This window comes from Fukomys damarensis, unplaced genomic scaffold (genome assembly GCF_012274545.1).
Source record: "Fukomys damarensis isolate Sample0158 unplaced genomic scaffold, DMR_v1.0_HiC HiC_scaffold_30, whole genome shotgun sequence".
Taxonomy (NCBI): Eukaryota; Metazoa; Chordata; class Mammalia; order Rodentia; family Bathyergidae; genus Fukomys; species Fukomys damarensis.
The window spans coordinates 11,366,848-11,386,090 of NW_022900942.1; the positions used below are offsets into that span (position 1 = coordinate 11,366,848).

At 44.1% G+C, this 19,243-nt stretch overlaps 1 protein-coding gene across 1 annotated transcript; it reads right to left on the minus strand.

The window, feature by feature from the left end:
• Positions 1–602: 602 nt before the first annotated feature.
• Positions 603–18,748, minus strand: Cndp2 (carnosine dipeptidase 2). The gene is made up of 11 exons (XM_010610427.3): positions 18,573–18,748; positions 17,480–17,623; positions 12,569–12,731; positions 10,384–10,472; positions 8,387–8,587; positions 6,612–6,696; positions 5,456–5,616; positions 4,378–4,542; positions 3,012–3,153; positions 2,161–2,308; positions 603–1,321 (listed from the first exon to the last, which is right to left on the minus strand). Exons 1-11 carry the CDS (start codon positions 18,630–18,632, stop codon positions 1,252–1,254), a joined length of 1,428 nt encoding a protein of 475 aa, XP_010608729.1. The 5' UTR covers positions 18,633–18,748; the 3' UTR covers positions 603–1,251.
• Positions 18,749–19,243: the final 495 nt, after the last annotated feature.

Genomic DNA, 19,243 nt, shown 5'->3' on the forward strand with positions numbered 1-19,243 from the left:
TTCTGAGCTGGCTCCTATGTCCTCTGAATGTGACTTTCTGCCACCAGGAGATGCTCCAGGTTCATGTACTTTTGCTGCCTCAGCTCTAGGATCAGCCACTTCTCCAAAGAGCCCTGGTTCCTTTTACCAATTTATTCTTTTTTTTTGTACTGAGGATTGAACTCGGGTCCTTGCGCTTGCAAGGCAGGCCACCGAACCGCTGAGCTAAATCCCCGGCCCTACCAATTTATTCTTAGGTCTTTGATATCAAGTTTTGATTGAACCACACCTACTCTAACTTAGCAATATTAGGAACCACTCAGGGACAGACCATTTCTCTTATATACTCAGGAAATGATGAATGAACACCCCTTTATGGACTGGGGAGGGCAGCATGCTCACTTGGAAAGACCTGAGTCTTGTTTTGTGAGACCTGACCCTAAGATGACAGTTACCCAGATTCTACCTGACAAGCACAAGTGTGTTCCAGAAAAAAGTCAGATGGTACCTAAGCACACATGTGTTTCACAGGTAAACCAGATGCGTAGACAAGCACATATGCTCCACAAATGAGAGGGCACCCGACAAGCACACGTGCTCCTCAAATAAGTCAGACACAGCAATTCCCTCAGAAGCTTCATTTTCGCTTTTATTGAGCAGTATAGACTGAGATGGACCGGTCCTTCTACAATGACTCTTAGCTTAGGTTCTGAGGGCTGGTAAAAGACAGTAGAGAACACAGGTGTTGAACAAAGTCTGGAGAAAGAACAGAACTGAATAACAGCATTGGGTTCCAAAGGGGGCTGTCATGACATAAGAAGCCCCTGAATTTTCTCATTTCGTTTCTGAATATCCCAAGTGTGAGTCACCTGACAGAGAAGGCAAGAACACAGGCAGAAAGCAGCAAGCCCAAGTTTATCCCAATTCTATGACAGCCAATACCACCTACAGAGATTATAGGGATCTCAGGTGCTTTTGCTTTCTGGAGGTCGAGTCATATTGGCCACTTGTAAGAATCTACCCAGGAGTCAGCCAGATATTCCTGATAAGCCCTCAGGACTAAATGTTCCCAATTGCCGGACACACTTGACTCCACCCACACAACAGCTGGACACATGGCCCTTCTTAGAAGACTGTGCACCACCTGATGTGAGGAAGAAGGAGAAGGAATTTCCACTTTCTTGAGCCAGTGAGAGAGGACAAGGGCAAGGAGAGAGGGCAGAGGTGGGTTTCCTTCTGGTCAGACATGGCACTCCATGAGAAACAGGTCTCTCAGTCCTTCAGCTGAGAAACCTCAAACAGGTATGTAGCCAGCATCTTGGTTCCTTCTATATAGTTATGCCTGATGGGAAGGATAAATCACCATGTCAGCTGGTGTCATGTGGTGGCAGCATCTAGATATACAGAGTTGCTTTCTGAGGCATAGGCTTCTGGGAAGCATCCCCCATCTTGGCTTGGAATCTGCTTGTCTTTAGAACACAGCTACCTGATTCTCAACCACAGGTCCAACCTGACCTCTCACCCAAGGAACCAATCTTGTCCTGGCCTAAGACTGTAGAGGTTCACCCAGTATCTTGATAATAAATGGCTTCACCTGCCCTAGGGCCCCTCCTCTGGTTCCTACAACCCAGGCCTTCACCTTATATGCTAGTAACCAAGTCTCTATCTCCTCTAGCCACACCTCCTCAAGTAGAGTCTTTGCTCTGTCCTAGTCCCGACTGTCTACCTGGTCACTCAAGATAGGCCCTTGCTTCCTGTCTTCGTTAGCAGCCCCAGGCACAGAAAGCCTCTTCTGTACTGCACGTAGCCCCATCTGCCTGGGTCTCTCCTGACTGCCACTAGCCAGAGGATCCCTGTCCTGTGGGCTACAGGAATCCCCATCACATCTGCTCATGCCAAAATGTGTAAAGGCAGCTTTAGCAGTTAGCAATGACATAATTTTTCAAAAGGGAAAAGTAGAGAGGGTTTTATCAGTGGTAGAGAAAGAAAGCAATGAACACAGAACATTGGTTGAACCTTGTTTTCACAAACTGCTACCATCAAGGCCTTGTCCCCACTTCCCATCAGAAGTTTTGACTTACAAATACGGAAAGGGTGGTCCCACAATATCCTACTCACTTCTCTTAGCAGTAGTGACATTCAAACCAACCTGGCTTCAGGATCTAGATCTTGAAGTCTCACCTGTTAAGCTTTTCATTCTGGGAGTGGGCACCATCATCTGCTGACCCCACTGGCAACAGCATCACATTCTTGCCGGTGGCCTCCTGGAAGGTCAAGGTCACAGGGATACTGCCACCTTCCCTGGTCAAGTCTGGTTCAACACCAAAAACTGAGGGAAATGAAATGAGAAAAACGGTGAATTGTAGGGTTTTGAGGCTGGAGATCAGTCATGGAGATACTACCAAGCAATACTAAGTCCAGACCTTGAACATAGCAACCCTGCTTGTTAACAGCTTGTATCCAGATATTCTGCCAAAGCCTCATTCACTCATAGGTGGGGAGTTTTGAAGGTGGCTGGATTAGGGTGTGGGAATGTCAGTTAAAGGTGTGATACAGTACTGGGTTTAAGGGTGTGGACAATGAAAGACCCATTCTGGGTATGGGTGGCACCAATCCATAGGCTTGTAGCCTAGATGGGACATACAGGGACAGAAAAAAGGCAGGCTTGCTGCTGCTGCTTTGCTCCCCACAGCCTTATGCTTGCCATGTTGTGGACTGTTTCCCCTTTGTAATGCCCTTGTGCCATGCCACCCTGCCTTGGAACCAGGTGACTGTGGACTGAGACCTCTATAAATTGGGACCTGAAATAAACTTTTCTACTTTTAACTTTGGGTGTCTGATATTTTGTCTCAGCAGTGAGAAAGCAACTAAGACATTGCCCCTAAGAAGTGGGCTGGTGGCCCAGGCCTCATCCCACAGGCCTCATCCCACAGGCCTCCCTCAGAACTGCAAACAGCCATGTGCCCAGCATGACAAGCAGAGTCTTCAAAATGCTGAGGGCCCTGGAACCCATCCTTAAAAGAGTGTCGAACCTGTTTTCAGGGCTCTTCTCCCAGCCATATAATGTGGGTGGTTGAAATCAGATACCCAAGGCTTCCCACCATGGCCCATGTACACCTTGAATTTGTTGGGGCTATGCAGTTCAGCAAACTTCTTAGTCAAGTAGCTTGTAACCTAAAGCACAAACAGAAGAGACACACAACGTTTATACGCTTGGCATCTGATCCAATGTTAGTGATCTACAGTGGGCCTATGAGGAGGCATGTGAATCCACAAGAGATCTACATCCAGGGTACAATAAGTCTACAAATGGTCTACAATAGGGCTACAAGTCTAAAATGAGTTTCATTTTCTGCTCCTGAATACTGATCTGCATCACTATGACAGCAGAAAAGGAGACCTAGTCAAGATACAAAATCCAGTTATTTGAAAAGCAATGTTTTTTGGTATTGGAGATCGAACTTGGGACCTTGTGCTTACGAAGCAGGCAGTGGAACCACTGAGCTAAATCCCCGGCAAAAGGCAATGTTTTAATTTCAAACAATTCACCTTTTACTTAGGTGTTTTAAATGATGATAATTAAGTTTTCAAAAAGAGTTCTGTCTTGCTTTATGTTCTGTATGGGATGTCTGTAACCCTCCAAGATTCCTACGTTGACACTCTAAACCTCACTATCATGATACTGGAGATATGGCCTTTGCTGAAGTAATTAAGGTTAAATAAGTTAGAAGGGTGGGTGGTTGGCTTTTCAGCCTCCAGAAATTTGTGAAATAAACTCCTGTCACTTAAATTACTCAGTCTACGGGAATTTGTAACAGATACCCTAACAGACTATTACACTTTAAAAAAGTGATCGCAAGCTAGATTTCAACTAGATGTACTGTCAGTGGATGGACCCAAGGATATGGCCTGAGACAAAAATCTCAGTTCTCCCATGGACAGCAGGCCTCAGTCTCCTCTTCCAAGGTGGGAAGACTCTGAGTCCATCTTTCCATGAAATCTTCCTGGACTCACGCAGAGTGACTGCTCCATGAGCCTGGTTGACCTGCAGTTACTGGAATCCTTTCTTCTGCTTGTCATCACCATGAGAGGCAGCTCTCCTGGACTCCTACCAGATATATCTGCTCCAAAATCAGTATCTGACCAGCCAAGGGGTGAGGGCAGAGGCTAGACTGTGACATACCTCAGCAGTAATAGGGTCACTTATGTGTGATGCTTGGTAATATGGTCTTTACCTTTGCTAAGGTTCTGCATTGCTTATTCTAGTCATTACTGAGTGGCAAAAGAAATGGTACATGAGGGGCTAGGTTTCTGCCCTAATAAATGCCTTCTGATCCCCTAAATCTCTGATAACACAGCAGCCCCTGACCCTCAGCAGTGCCCCGTGGCCCCACATGCCTGCTCGCTGACAACTTCAGGGGTCATGTTCGGCACGAGCCTGATGGAAAACTTGCCAATCACTTTCCTAGGAATCACAGTCTTGGCCCCGGACCCAGAGAAGGCTCCTTCGATGCCGTGGAGAGAGAGGGAAGGGTACCGCCATCGGTGCATCAGGATGTCTTTCTGTAGAATCAAAACAGAGGGGATCAGGGAGCAATCTTCCTTGCTTGGATGGGATGTCATCTGAGCAGCCAGCTTTTCCTGAGACAGAGCCTGGCTAGGGGCCCAATAGACCCAGAAGGAGGTACAGATGTGGGACTCACCAAAGGAGGGCTGCTCAAAGGTTGTCACAGATCCCTAAGAAGGAATCTGCTAGCCTCAGGAGCTGATGCTGTAACACTGGTGCGATCTGCTCTCCCACTCTGAGTTTTCAGGCCCCGAACAGCATGCTGCATTTCTGCACACACCAACCTCTCTCTCCCTCTCTGCAGGAGTCTTTCACCAGGCCTAGCCACTCCCAGGCCTGACCACCCTCCCCGCAGGCAGGCCCAAAATCCTATGCCCAACCTGGCCTTCAGCACATCTTTCTGGAGTTCTGGGTAAAGATGAAACTCAAGGGCCAAGACTAGTGTATCCCTCTCCTATCCCTGGGCCTAGAAACTGGGCCTGCTGCTGCAGTAGATTAAGTCTAGCTATAAGAAAGTCTCTGGACTGATATCCATACCTCATAAATCAAGATGTAAACTCATAAGAGAGGGTCACATGATTTTCTCTAACAGTTAAGTAAACATTTTGTGCAAACAGCTCCCACCTTCCTACTTGGCCTTGTTAGATATGGCTTAATTTTTTGGGACCAATGCTAAAGAAATTACTGTAGAAACTCAAATAGACAAAAGCTACCTGCCAGCAGATGACCCATGTTATTCCTACATATTTCCTCTTCTTCCCTAGTAGAAAGTGGATTTTGACATTTAAAAAGCCCTTGCCACTGCTGACGTGACCAGTTGTGCCTTCTACTTCTCTTTACCATCTGAAGATTCCTAAGCACACGCCCAGGAAGAGCTTGGACGAGGAACATGGGGGCCCCCAGACGCACCTTGCAGCTGTGCAGGAGGGTTTGAGTCCCAATGTCCTTGGCGAACTCCTCCATGTCAAAGTCAATGTGGTTGTAGAGCTCCTGCTCCTCATTGGTCAGGGGGGCAACAGCCTGGATAATGCCAGGGATGAGGATTTTCCCTTTATTGTCTATCAGAGAGCCTAAGGGAGGCAGCAGAGGGTTAAGCTACAAAATTAACTGTTTTCAGCCACAATGATTCCAGGAAGTTAGGCACAGGGGGCGACCAACAGCTCACCCACCTGGCCAGGTGAGAGACACATGAGGTCTGGAGGAGCAGTGGATGGCTCTGATGGTGACATTACTTAGCCTGCTACCTCTCTGAGTGCCTTATTCTAGGAAGTCAATTAATTATCACAATAGCGTAACAAGGTAAGCAGAACCATTATTTTCACTTTTTAGATAAAGAATCCAAGGAAGAGGTGAAAGTTATTCTGAAATTTTCCTCAGTCACACACTGGGATACTAACCAAGCAGACTGCTCCAAGCAGGCTCATTCTAAAGCCTGCACATTACACAAGAAACATGCTGCTCCCAAGTTGAGAGAAAACGGGTTGGGACAGAGCCAACCCCAACCTCAGAAATGACATTCCTTCCCCTGTCCTTGAGGGGACAAGAATGGAGCTCAAAGAATTGTAGGTGGCCATAACAGCTCATTTAGCCTTACAACAGGAAGATGCCAGGAATAGAAAACTGGCCCTTGTTTTCCAGGAGCTGACCAAGCAGGTAGACCCACATGTGACCACTTATAAAAAAAACAGACCAAAGCAAATGCCCTCTACAAGATGTAAAATATAGTGTCCGGGGAAAGACAGTCTCCCATGGACCTCTGAGCAGGCCAAATAGGATCTGGGGTATCCTGGGGAATAAGGGAGGTGGGGAACACTTTTAGCAGGTGGTGAGAAGACCCAAGAGGCAGAACATGAAGAGGATAGAGGTAGAGATGAAGCATAGGGATCTTGTAACAAAAAGTGAGGAGGGGGAAAGAGAGAAGGAATTTGATTAGAAACAGAGGAGTCAGTTCATGAAGAACACTGAGATGCACTAAGTGCCGATGACAGACATTCTGGACATAAGGCCTCGCTCATTTTCCCAAATCATAAAGTACTGACTGACATGGAGCCAAGCCCACACTCACCCATCAACGAAATGAGATCCGTCATGGCCTCATGGACTGAGCCTCCATAGACCCCAGAATGGAGGTCTTTGTCACTGCATTCCACCTGGACACAAACAAAGGCCACTTTATTTAGCTGCTTATGGGAGCTTATGTTTACCATGTGACAGTTCACTGAACAAAGAACATTTATACGACCTGACAATTTTCCAAGTCAAAATCTAATCCCTTAAAGGAGCAAAACATGGCATTTCTCCAATTAGTAAAAAATACTCCCAGATGTGCTAATAGGCACTAGGAATGCTAACTAGAGGTATAGGAATGCTAGCCATGGTAACTTGGATATACTAATCAGATATACTGGGAATGCTGGTCACAGGCAAGTGTACACTGCACAGTAACCTCCCCCTAGCACTCAGGGTCTTTTTCCAAAAAAACAGGACTCATCTTTTCACGAAGACCCTGTGCCTACCTCCTATGAGGGCCAAACCTACTATGCATCGTGACCAACATGGACCTGAAAGCCAAGTATCTTTGTTCCAATCTACTTGCCCCTCCCCAATGTGACTAGTCCTATAACCAGCCAAGGCAGCCAATGGCTATGTGGCCCCATCTGGAGGAACAGGAAGAATAATCACTAGCAGCCCAGGATCAATTTTTTTTTTTTGTACTGGGGATCAAACTCGGGACCTTACACTTACAAGGCAGGCAGAGTGCCACTGAGCTAAACCCCAGCCCTAGTCCAGGGTCATTTTTAACCTGTGTAGCCATGCCATGAGCACAGTATGTACTCCATGTAGCAATGGCCATGTTTTCTGTGATGTTCAGGTGATAAAAGACCTTTTCAGAAAAGATCTGTTTTAACCACCACAGTGCCTATGCAGAAGGCACCTCCACCCTTACTTGGCAAACGACCTTTGCCAGTGAGTGGTAGTGTCTGGCAGGTGTCCAAGACTATCCATTTATATTACATACTATCTTGGCTTCTCTTTATCTACTGGAGGTCTCTGATGTGACTTGAATCTAGACATCCCCTCAAAGCCTGATACAGTCACAGCTGGGGAGTTTTGAAGGTGGCTGGATTAGGGTGTGTGAATGTGGATAAGGGTGGAATTAAGGGTTCCCCAACCTGGGTGTGGGTGGTACCACCCAAAGGGTGAGTGCCCTGGAAGGGATGAAAGGGAGAGAAAGAAGGCAGGCTTGCCGGTGCTGCTTTAATAATTTATTGCTTTGCTGCCTCTTGCCTGCCCTGCCACACCATGAACTCTTTCCTCCTTTGTGATGCCTCTCTGCCATGATACCCTGCCTTGCAACCAGCTAACTATGGACAGAAACCTCTACAAACTGTGAGCTGAAACAAGCCTTTCCTCCTTTAATTTGTGGTTCCTGGGAGCAATAAGAAAAGTAACTAAGACAGTCTCTATCCCCTCAAGATAACTCAGTCACAGAGAAAGAGATTCAGGACTAAAGTATGAACATTTTAAATTTTAAAAAGTGTTTTTCAAATGCTTTGTATATGTCTCAGTCTTCTTAAGATAGACTAGCATTTCTCAATTGCTCCAAGATAACATTACTAATACCGCCTAGCTTGACATTGCTAAGAAACGGATTTCTGATTATCAAAAGTTATCACTGTTCACATCTGCTGGGGTGTTACAATGGTTTATAGAACCTAAGAAGTAGGATATTCAGCGAGCTCTGTTCTTCATCTATGAGTGACTTCTTGGTACTTGCTTTCTTTAGGGTACAAAAGAATAAGGAGACTTAGGAGTCAGCGAGCCTACTCAGCCACATACCTCGATAAAGAAGTAGCAAATGCCCCTGAGACCATATGTGATACAGGGCTTCTTTTTCCCCAGCCAGTAATTGTCAGAAATGCAAATGTAGTCCACATCTTTAAAGAAGGTGTCTTTCTGGGCAAAAATCAGCTCATCCAGGCCTTCAGAGCCAGACTCCTCCATGCCTTCGAGGCAGAATCGCACATTGACAGGAATTTCCTGTGAGAGGGAAAGGGCAGGAGAGGGACTCAGCTTCCTTACTTTCCTTCCAGAAGCAACAGACAGGGAGCCATCAATACTTTGAAACTGCAAATTGTAATATTTGACCTCCTTCAGACCAACCCCAGGTAAGCACTGGTCTTTAGGGCACTGTTTCCAGTTTGAGAAGGAAACCCTCTATATCATGCCTTCATGAGATCCCTGGGGGTTCCTCGCATAAGCAAATGAGCAGCATCCAGGGAAGCCTGAACTGTTCTCTTGTGACATAGGGACAAACAGCACAGCATAAAAAGCTTCCCTGAATCCTCACTGCAGTAGAGCGAGCCTCTGCTAATACACTGATGACAGACAAGGCCCTCTTGCAGTGCCAGCACAGCTCTCTGTACAAAAGTGGTGGCTTGGTCCTGGGAGCTTGATAGTCACTGTGGCACACTGCTCTGGAGTTGGATCATTTCCCAGGTGCCCTCCCAGCTCTGCAGAGTGAGACAGGCAGCACCAACCTCAGAGAAGAAAAGGAGGTTATATGTGAGCCAGGCAATTTGCCAGTGGCCACACAGGCCCTGGAACAGCAGTGCCCAATTCAGGCTCAAGTCTATGAAATCCTGGTTCAAATCTGCCCCCAGCACTGTTCACTAAATGTGCCTCCTTTTCCAAACTTCCTCCACCTGCCCCCATGAAATCTTCCCAGGACCTGGACAGTGAACAGGTACAACTGGAGCTGCTGGCAGGGCTCTGCCCTATATATAGCCTCTTGTTACTCTGGTTGCTCACAGACTCTTTCATCTAGAGGCTGACAGCTCCACAGGGCCCTGGAGGAGGTGGGGCTTCCTGGTTCCTCTGTCCAGTACTCAGGCTGGCCATGGGACTCACCAGGTAGTTTTGCGTGTTAGTTTCCCCCTATTTAAAATTCTCCTCTGGACCAAGAGAGTCTGAGACCCTTCTCAGATCCAAGATTCCATGCTTAGACAAAATGTTTATCTTATCATTTTATTATTATCTTATTTTATTTATATACAGGTATGAACCAGATGCACAAATTATTTATACAACATGACTACAAGTTAAAAAGCATCAAAAAGTTTGATAACAAAGTATTTTGAGGATTGGCATTCTAGCAATATTTCCCTCTACTTTTCTGTATTTTACCAACTTTGAGCAATGAGTAGATATTTCATAGTTGTAGAAATATGTTCTTTAAAAATAAAATTTATTTTTATGAAGTTATAAGTCATACAGAGTAAGCAATTTGAGCCTGTAATCCCAGCACTTGGGAGGCTGAGGCAGAGAGGGTTGCTGTGAGTTCGAGACCAGCCTGGGCTACATAGTGAGTTCCAGGTCAGATTCAACTACATAGTGAGACTCTGTCTCAAAACAACAACAACAACAACAACAAAACAGAGTAAGCAATTTGTCCAACACCACAAAGCCTGTTACATGCTGGCAAGTGGCCACGCTCATGGTACAGTCAATTGAAAATTCACATTTTGGGATAGGGATGTGCCTCAGTGATACAGACAAGGCCCTGGGTTTGATCCCTAAGGAAGAAAGGAACCAAGGAAGGGAAGAATCACATTCTGTATTGGCAAGAATCTTGCTGACTGGTCAACAGTATAATCTTTGAGCATCTGTAAGGCAATTATCTTTCAATGGTTTTTCAAGTTGTAAGGAGTGATAATCTTAAATCAGAAACACTGTGCTGATTAAGCTTGGGCACATGTGCTATCTCCTTATGTAATGATCTTTACAGTATGTTCAAGAGAACCCAGTGAATCAACAGCATTAATGTGGAGGCATACCTGACCTGTCTTCTGATAAGCTTCTAGGGCATTCATCCAGCCGGCCACAGGTCCCTTATCATCAGTTGAACCTCTCCCAAACAACTTGCCTACCACAGCAAACAGCAAATATAGAGTTACGATTTGGAGAATTCAAAAGAAGTGCATCTCAAGTGAACAACTGATAACATCTTAGCACAACTACACATGGCTGTCCATGGTAAGGATATCTCTTCACATCAGAAGCCCGAGTGTCCACCCTACACCACTGCTAGAATCCACCGAGCATTCATTGTGGTCAATAAGGCAAGTCATATGGGTGCCTCGAGTTACCCGTGCCTTGTCACAAAAACTGGCCAGGGCTACAATCCTGTTGAGTTAGGGCAGATGCTTAAAATCAAATTCCAGGAAATCCCGACCACTTAGTAGCTCATTAAAAACTATTTACCAAATGCAGCTCTTGGCAACATGAAAAGAAGTTGAGCCACATTTAGGAACCACACATACCATAATCACAAAAACACCACAAACCCCCTTCCCCACCCCAACTCTGACACCTATTTTGATAAAAAATAGAATTTTCATTTTTACTATTGACTTTTTTTTGTTTCTCTTTTTCTTCAATTATTACATCAGAAACAAAAGAACATGACACTACTTCCAACTAGCGTTATCAGTCATGTGGTTCCCTTTCCACATCTGCTTCTGGTACAGAGGCAGATGCCCAGGCTGGGAAGCAGTAACAGCAGGGCTGGGATGTAGATCAGTAGAAAATGTGCTTGCCTAGCATGGTTGAGGCCTTGGGTCTGATCCCTAGCACCATAAAAAAGATAGCTCATAAAATAAGTCTATAGCCCTCTTTCTCCCTCAGCCCTGGGACCCAGGATACAGTCTCATGGAAACCAGGCAGTCTCTAAGAAGCCAGGAAGCCTCCCTGCTCAGTACATGCCCTTCTGTCACTGGCCCTTGGCCTGTCCCCAGCCAGTCTTCTCACTGGTCTGTAGAGGAGGTGTGTGGGTGTCCTTCTGCCTGGGTTGAGGCAGGTTTCACTGAGGACCTGGCATAGGTGACACCTGGCATGGGTGACACATGTTGATGCACAAGCCAGTGAGCACAGCGGGTCAGGGACTCTGTCCACAGCACAGAGTTGGACCCTAGGGCCTGTGTGGCTGGACGCAGGTGGGAGAGAAACTAGAAAGGAAAGGTGGATATGAAGGGGGGCTAAGAGGACTTTTTGCACTGATCTGACTCCTTTGAGAGGTGTCAGGTAGAGCTGGGGTCACTTTGAGATGAGTACACAAGAGGGATGAGACAGCTAAGGCCTGGAGGGGGCAAAAGGATAATATAAACAAGGCCCTCAGTGAAGGAAGGGGCCATAGAGGACTGGAACAGGGATAGGACAACCCTCTTTCTGCTGCAGGTGGCAGGAAGATGGTTCCTCTCTCACTAAGGCACCAGAAGGGATGAGATACATTAGATGAGATAAAGAACCACCAAGGAGACACAAGGTCTGATACTCAAGAGGAGCCAAGTCCAAGTGCAAGTCCATGCGGAAGTTTACTCTGCAATTAGCTGTAGGTCAGCAATGACAGCAGGATATGGACAAGGGTATGGGCTAATGTTTTATAGATGTTTCTTTAAGGAAAATGATTTTTCAGTCTCACAGTCATGGACACAATACACATCAAGGCAGGAGAGATGTGATAGAATCTGCATATAGTTAAAGAAGAGGGTCTGGACCTTAGCCCCAAGGGGCAAGATGCAAATGAAGGGGCTTCTATACTGACTGTCATACACAGAAACAAGTGCAAATTCAGAAATAAAAGTAAGGAACGTTTATACCAAGAGGGGATGGGAAGAAGAGGCCAACCTCTAGTGGGCCCTTCAAAGGGTCTGCTATACTGTTGGTGCCCAGCTGGGGAGGCTTTGCACGAACAAGTTATCCTTACTCTTATCTCACCAGGGCAGGCAGAGGTCCAGGAAATACAGCTAACTTCAGAACATTCTGCAGTGGAGTAACTAAAATGCTCCCCAGAAGCAATACTCATTTGAGATGAGGCACCCGATTACAGACCTTGAAGATTAGGTGGCCCAATTCAGACCACCCTCTGGAAAAGGAGTCAATAGCAAAGGAAGCCCAGAAGACCCAGAAGGACTCTGTTCCATGAGAGAAGGAGCGAGCCCTGTGCAGGACCATCCTCCTCACCATCTCGCTCCACCAAGGTGAAGGGCTCACTATCCCAACCGTCCTCCAGGGCTGCAGGCTGCACGTCCAGATGCCCATAAATACACACCGTCTTCTTCTGTGGATCGCAGCCCAGTTTGCCCAACAGAATGGGAGGAAGAGGTATCTCCGAACCATCAGGGAGCTAAGTTGAAGGAAGTGATCAGGGACAATCTCGTTAGTAAACTCAGAATTCATAGCAGATATTAAATATACCTGAGCTTTCTGATCTGTTCTAGTCAATCAACTTCTGTTGTAAAGTTTAAAAGATCATATTGTTCAACAGAATCTTTCATTAACAAATAATTTGCTTTCCTGTAACTCAGAACACATACTGAATTACATTTATTAACTAGCTTGGAAAATTTCTAAAGGCTGATTTTTAAAAACTTTTGTGTGATAAAACATAATGCAATTTAATACAGCATATAATTTAGTGTGTTATTTGCTGAAATGATGGCTAAAAACAACTATAATCTTGTTGGATGTGGTGACTTGTAGCCATAACCCCAGCACTCTGGTAAGCCAAGGCAAGAAGTATGCAAGTTCAAATTCAGCCTGGGCAAGACTTAGCACAACCCTGTCTTAAAATAAAAAATGGAAAAGGGCTGGGAATGTAGCTTAGTGTGAAGACCTTGAGTTCTATCCCCACTATATACAGGGGTAGGGTTGGAGGCATATTACAATATTAACTGAAAGATAAATTTTTGAAATTCTGAATGTAGACTAATATCATATACAGAATAGGCCACAAACCAAGCTATAAAGAAATATAAGTCATATGAAGCTATAATAAATTAAGTAGAGATAGTTGTACTCCTTCTGGGCTTTGTCCCAAAAGCCGTGTTATCCACTATCTGTAAAGATGGGAAACAGGACCTTATTCACTAGAAGAGAAATGTAGAGAATAAAGGCAAATCAGTTGCAAGTCCTCTCCCACTTTGCATAGGCCAGTGGTTTCTGCCTGTGATTTTATTTTATTTTTTATTTTTATTTTTTCGGTACTGGGGATTGAATTCAGGACCTTACACTTGTGAGGCAGGTGTCGTGTCACTGAGCTAAATCCTGGCCCTTCTAGCTGTGATTTTAAATCATGGCCCTTTGGCTGTACCAAGTCTATAAGCCCTTATACCTCCTCTAGCTGTCCTGCATTCCAATAGAAAAACTGATCACTACCAAGTGTCACCACCGGAAAGTGGCAGGGAAGGGTGAAAGCACAGATACTCTTGTTTCAGTTGCAGGAGGAAAGGACTGTTCCAGCCAGACAGCATGCACCTGTATTAGTCTGTATTTGAAAATATTCTTCTTCGACAATTTCATTAGCAAACATAACACACAAACTAAACTGATGAAGCTAAATTAATCCTTTACAATTAAGATGCAAAATGAGCCAGCCAGGTGTGGTGCCACACACCTGTAATCCCAGCACCGAAGGCTGATGCAGGAGGATTGCTGTGAGTTCAAGACCAGCCTGGGCTACATAGTGAGTTCCAGGTTAGTCTCCACTATATAGTGTGACCCTGTCTCAAACAACAACAACAACAACAAAAAGCAAACCAAAACAAAGATGCAAAATGAACAGCAACTGACAATGACAACTAGACCAGGACAATGCTGGTGTTAGCTAAGTGTCCATTCCCAAACTCTAGGGCTCCTGAGGTGTCCAGAATTCTGAGGACATAGGACTGGTCTTCTCAGTAAGCTCTACTTAAAATACCCATGTAACTCATAACTTGACAGCTACCAGAATACTTACTTGATGTCTCTTACCCCCCAAACTACAAAGGAGCCTTTCTGCATCAGTTCTCATGACACTGTACTGTAGCCACCAGGGTCAAACATTGTTTTTTTTAAATGCCCTGCATGCGCACATAGAACACATGGTCTCTGCAGTCACTGCCAGCTCTCAGCTGGCCTGAGCAGGAAAAAGAATTTTAAATGACAACAGATTTCGTCTCAATAAATTCCTATTCAACCAAGCCTGAAAGATGAAAATGCTTCATGCTTCTCTCAGGATGCTGGTGGGGCCATAGGTAAATCGGTCCTGAAACTGAATCAAGCCTAAAACTCCCAGTGTCAACTTCCCTCCATAAACTTGGAAACACTGCCTTCTGCAGGTGCTCATGGTAACCTACTGTTCACGGGCCTCAAGGTTTCATTTTGGTTTTGTTTTTTTTGAGACAAGGTTTTACTATGCTGGTTTTGAACTCACTGGCTGGCCTTGAACTCAGAGTGATCCTCCTGTCTCAGCCTCCTGAGTGCTGGGATTATAGGTGTGCTGCAACATGCCAGACTTTTATCATCCCCTCTGGACATACAGCACTGCTGCTAACCACAGTGACATTGTCAAATTCAATTTGTTCCAAATTGTGTTTGAACACTGAAAAGTTTGAGTATTAAGCATGTTTTTCCCACAAGAAATAATGGAAAACCAAGTAATTAGTTCTGAGGCCCCAAAATTATACTTATAAATTCATTTTTCTAGGACTTTAACAAATTTTACAATGATTTCTTTCTTTAACTCTACTGTGGTTCTCACAGTTTTCTTAGTTTTACTGTTGGTATCATTAACTTTCTTTGGAGCCATGGTTACAATATTGTATGCAAAAAAAATGCAAAAAGAAAAGCACAGTGACAAATGTTAAACAGACTAATATAAGCACTATACGTTGTCTGGGTGAGAGCGGTGTAGACTGAATCATCCCTTTATGTTTGTGGCGAGACACACTGCCTAACTCACTCTTAGCTCATACAGATTTTTTTTTTTTGAGACAGGGTATCGCTATGTAGTTGAGACTGACCTGGAACTCACTATGTAGCCCAGGCTGGTCTCAAACTCACAGCGATCCTCCTGCCTCAGCCTCCTGAGTGCAGGGATTACAGGCGTGCACCACCACACCTGGCTAGCTCATATTTTTTCAAATTGAATTTTCAGTTCAACTCTCCAGAAAAGTTACACCACACCAAGCAGATGTTTTTCAAACTTTGCTGTTCGAATAGTGGAAAGTTTGAGCTTGGAGCTGTTTGACAGCTGAGTTATCACTATACATGCATGGGGAGAGAAGATATAGTATGCTGTTACCTCCTACAAAAACCGCTACAAAATTTCCTATAGTAATCAAACCTTTCAATTCCTGGATAAAAATAGTACAACTGTCATTTTAATCTTTTATACTCTTTTTGTTTTTTTGAGACAGGGTCTTACTAGTTGAGATTGACCTGGAACTCACTTTGTATCCCAGGCTGGTCTCGAACTCACAGCGATCCTCCTGCCTCAGCCTCCCAAGTGCTGGGATTACAGTTGTGCGCCACAATGCCTGGCTTGTCATTTTTTTTTTTGGTACCGGAGATTGAACTTGGGTCCTTGAGCTTGCAAGGCAGGCCACCAAACTGCTGAGCTAAATCCCTGGCCCCTGGCTTGTCATTTTAATCTTTAATAGAGGGCCCTTTCTTAAGAGCTGCCTTGGAAAAGTCAGTGATACATAGAATACATCTATCTATTGTAGTACAATAATTCTTAAAAATTATTTACTGTGGGCTGGGGATTTAGCTTAGTGGCGCCCTCTTCTGCCTTGCAAGCGCAAGGTCCCGAGTTTGATCCCCAGTACCCAACTAAAAAAAAAAATTTTTACTGTACAAAAAAATATATTGGGAAAAAAAGTTAAGTATGTACCCAAACAGAAAACAATATGAAGAAACTTGGTTTATTCTTCCAAGAGTGGGAGGAAAACTGTTGGGAAGCTATAATACATCTTTGTTTTATTTTGTTTTGTTTTACTTTTTTAAAACAGGGTCTCACTACGTACATAGTTTAGGCTGATCTTAGGCTCACAATGTAGCCCAGGCTGGCCTCAAACTGAGGATGATTCTCCTGCTTCAGTCTCCCAAGTGCTGTGATTACAGGCGTGTACCATCATGCCCAGCTTGTAATACATTTTACATCAACTATTAATTTCTTGTCAGAAGAAAACCTCTAAAGAACAATAGTGGACTGGGAGTCAAGATGCCTTGATTTTAATCCTGGCTTTGCTTTGAACCTGCTATAGACACAGGACCCACTCTGAAGTGAGTACACTGAACTGAATGGCCACACCCAAAATTCCAGGCCCGTGACCTCAACTCAACACCTAAATTCAGAAGCAAAAGAATACAGATAAACCCAAAATTTACACACCCTGCAATATAAAAGAAGCTTCAAAACTTAGAAAATAGACTGCATGGAACAATTTACATGGGGCTGAATACAGGTCAAACTAAAACAGTGGAATAATGTATCATGAAGTGAGACTATTCACTTAAAAATAACATAAGCCACTGTCATCTGCCAAAGGCCTCCCTTAAAGTATAACTGACACTTTCCTGTCCCCATGAACAAGTGCTCCAGTGGCCGTGCTATGTGTGTGGGGGGGAGGCGGGTAGGGGGAGATGTCTTTCTTCACTGTTTTTAAAAAGGCTTGAATAAAGTATAACTTCCTCATTTAAAAGCTTTCTGATTTCTGGGAAAGGAATTTCAGCTATTCTCCAAGAGTGACCACCACACATACTTGTTCTGCCTGCAGCCTACAGAAAAAAGCTGAGTGGGCTGGGGATTTAGCTCAGTGGTTCGGTGGCCTGCCTTGCAAGTGCAAGGACCTGAGTTCAATCCCCAGTGCCAAAAAAAAAAAAAAAAGAAAAAAAGAAAAAAAAAGCTGAGTAATCATAAAACCTTCGCAACAGCGAGTGATCACACGGACGTTATGATCTAAATCCAGCCTAGCCTCTCTTGCTTGTTTTAAAGATGAGCTGACAATCTGAAGCAAAAGCTCCTCCAAGAACCTGCAGAGTCAGCCCTATCAGCTCCCAGGTAGGAGCTGCTGCTTGCTGTCCAGCAAGGCAAGGAATGCCCCATCATACCTTCTGTTTCCCAATATCCACCAGTTCCACAGAGCCTCCCAGCTGCTGGATATCTGTGGCAGCAACCTCAATCATCTTTCTGATCTCGCCTCTCTTCTCAGGCCAGGCTGATACACTCTGGATGGCCACCCATTTTGCAAGTTTCTGTTTTGGAACAACAAATAAAATAGGATTCTGAAAAGCTGTTCCTTAAGGGAAGAAAGGCGCTCAATTCTGCCATGTTTCTGGCACATTAGTCTGACTTTCAACCTGTGACGGTTCCATTTGGAGCACGTACTAGCTGTAAAGTTTAAACTCTTCACATTTGCTTTCGATTTAGATTTTAAAACTGTTTGTATTGACCTCGTACCAGAAACTAGAGCAGAATGGAAAAAATGTCAGAGTGTGTGTTTTTAAACCAGAGTGTGTGTTTTTTTTAAGGATGATGTTTTAACCAGTGTGTTTTTTTAAGGATTATGTGAATATAAAATGTACAGAGTTGTATAAGTGAGTTTATATATGAACTAACAAAATTGCAACTGAAAGATATGCAACATACTTAATGTTGTCAAGGTCCAAATTACTTGTTATACTGACAGTAGTCAAATTTTTAGAGTATGATTTTTAGAATAAGGAGTCTAAAATGTGTCTATCAAGAATTGCAGGGCTGGGGATTTAGCTCAGTGTTTCGGCGCCTGCCTTGCAAGCACAAGGACCTGAGTTTGATCCCCAGTACCAAAATAAATAAATAAATAAATGAATGAATAAATGAATTGCAGCATGATTGAGATAATATTAAACATTAATAAGTAACATTACTGAGTCACTTAGAACATGCTAAATATAAACTATTTCTTTAATCTGTAACTGTCTCAATAAATCATAGCTGGAGATTAAATAATAATCTTGGATTAACCTTTTTTATTTCTAGGAAAAGACATTAATATTTTATCAAATGCCAAAAGTATAACTTACACTGTAATAAGAAGGCTAGGTAACATTTCTAATACTTGGTTTAAACAGTGAAATTCATCTTAACTTCTTGAAAGTGGCTATGCATCCTATTGAACTACACCAAATTTCACTGTTCTATGAAAAGGAAATATTCCCTTACCTTAATGTATCGGTCCTGGTTTTCATCAATATATTGAAACAGGGTACTGAGGGCTGACATCTTTAGAGCAGATAGCAGACCTTGAAAATCCCTGCAAGGAAGAGGAATCTGTTTGTCCTGCCTGCAGGTAGGGGCCAAGGGTGACTGGTGAGAGGAACTTGTGCTGATCAGAATAATAAAGCGTGCCTCCACCCTCCCTGTCAGATTGCAACACCAGTCACAGGACTCTCCAGGAAGTGACTGGTTTCAGCGCTAAGAGCTTCTGAAACCAGTTAGTGGCACAGATTGATCTTCACTGCTTTTCTCCAAAGGAACATCTATATATAATTGTGTGTCCAACAGCAGGTAACTGAAGGAAAGGGCTCAGCTGTAGACAATCTGACAAAAATTACAAGTAGCTTCTTCCCAGTAACACTGATTAACAGGTACTTTTGTTTTGTTTTACTTTATAGTCTTCAAAGCACACAGAAAACTTTTTTTTTTTTTTTTTTGTCACCATGGCAGAAAGGCCACAGAGTACAGCCAAGAGGGTCCCCAAAATTTAGATGAATTCAGTTTAAGAGAGATGACCTGAGCCTAGAAATTGCCAGAAGACCACGTACTGTATTTAATCTCCACAGGATCTGAGATGAAGAAACCCCACTGTATAGTAAGCAACTATGGGAAACATA

Coding starts and splice junctions, on each gene's coding strand:
- Cndp2 (XM_010610427.3), bottom strand. CDS start 18,632: ATGTCAGCCCTCAGTACCCTGTTTCAATATATTGATGAAAACCAGGAC. Junction 12,732..17,479: donor TGGATATTGGGAAACAGAAG/GTATGATGGGGC, acceptor CCTTCAACTTAG/CTCCCTGATGGTTCGGAGAT. Junction 2,309..3,011: donor GAGAAGAGCCCTGAAAACAG/GTTCGACACTCT, acceptor CATTTCCCTCAG/TTTTTGGTGTTGAACCAGAC.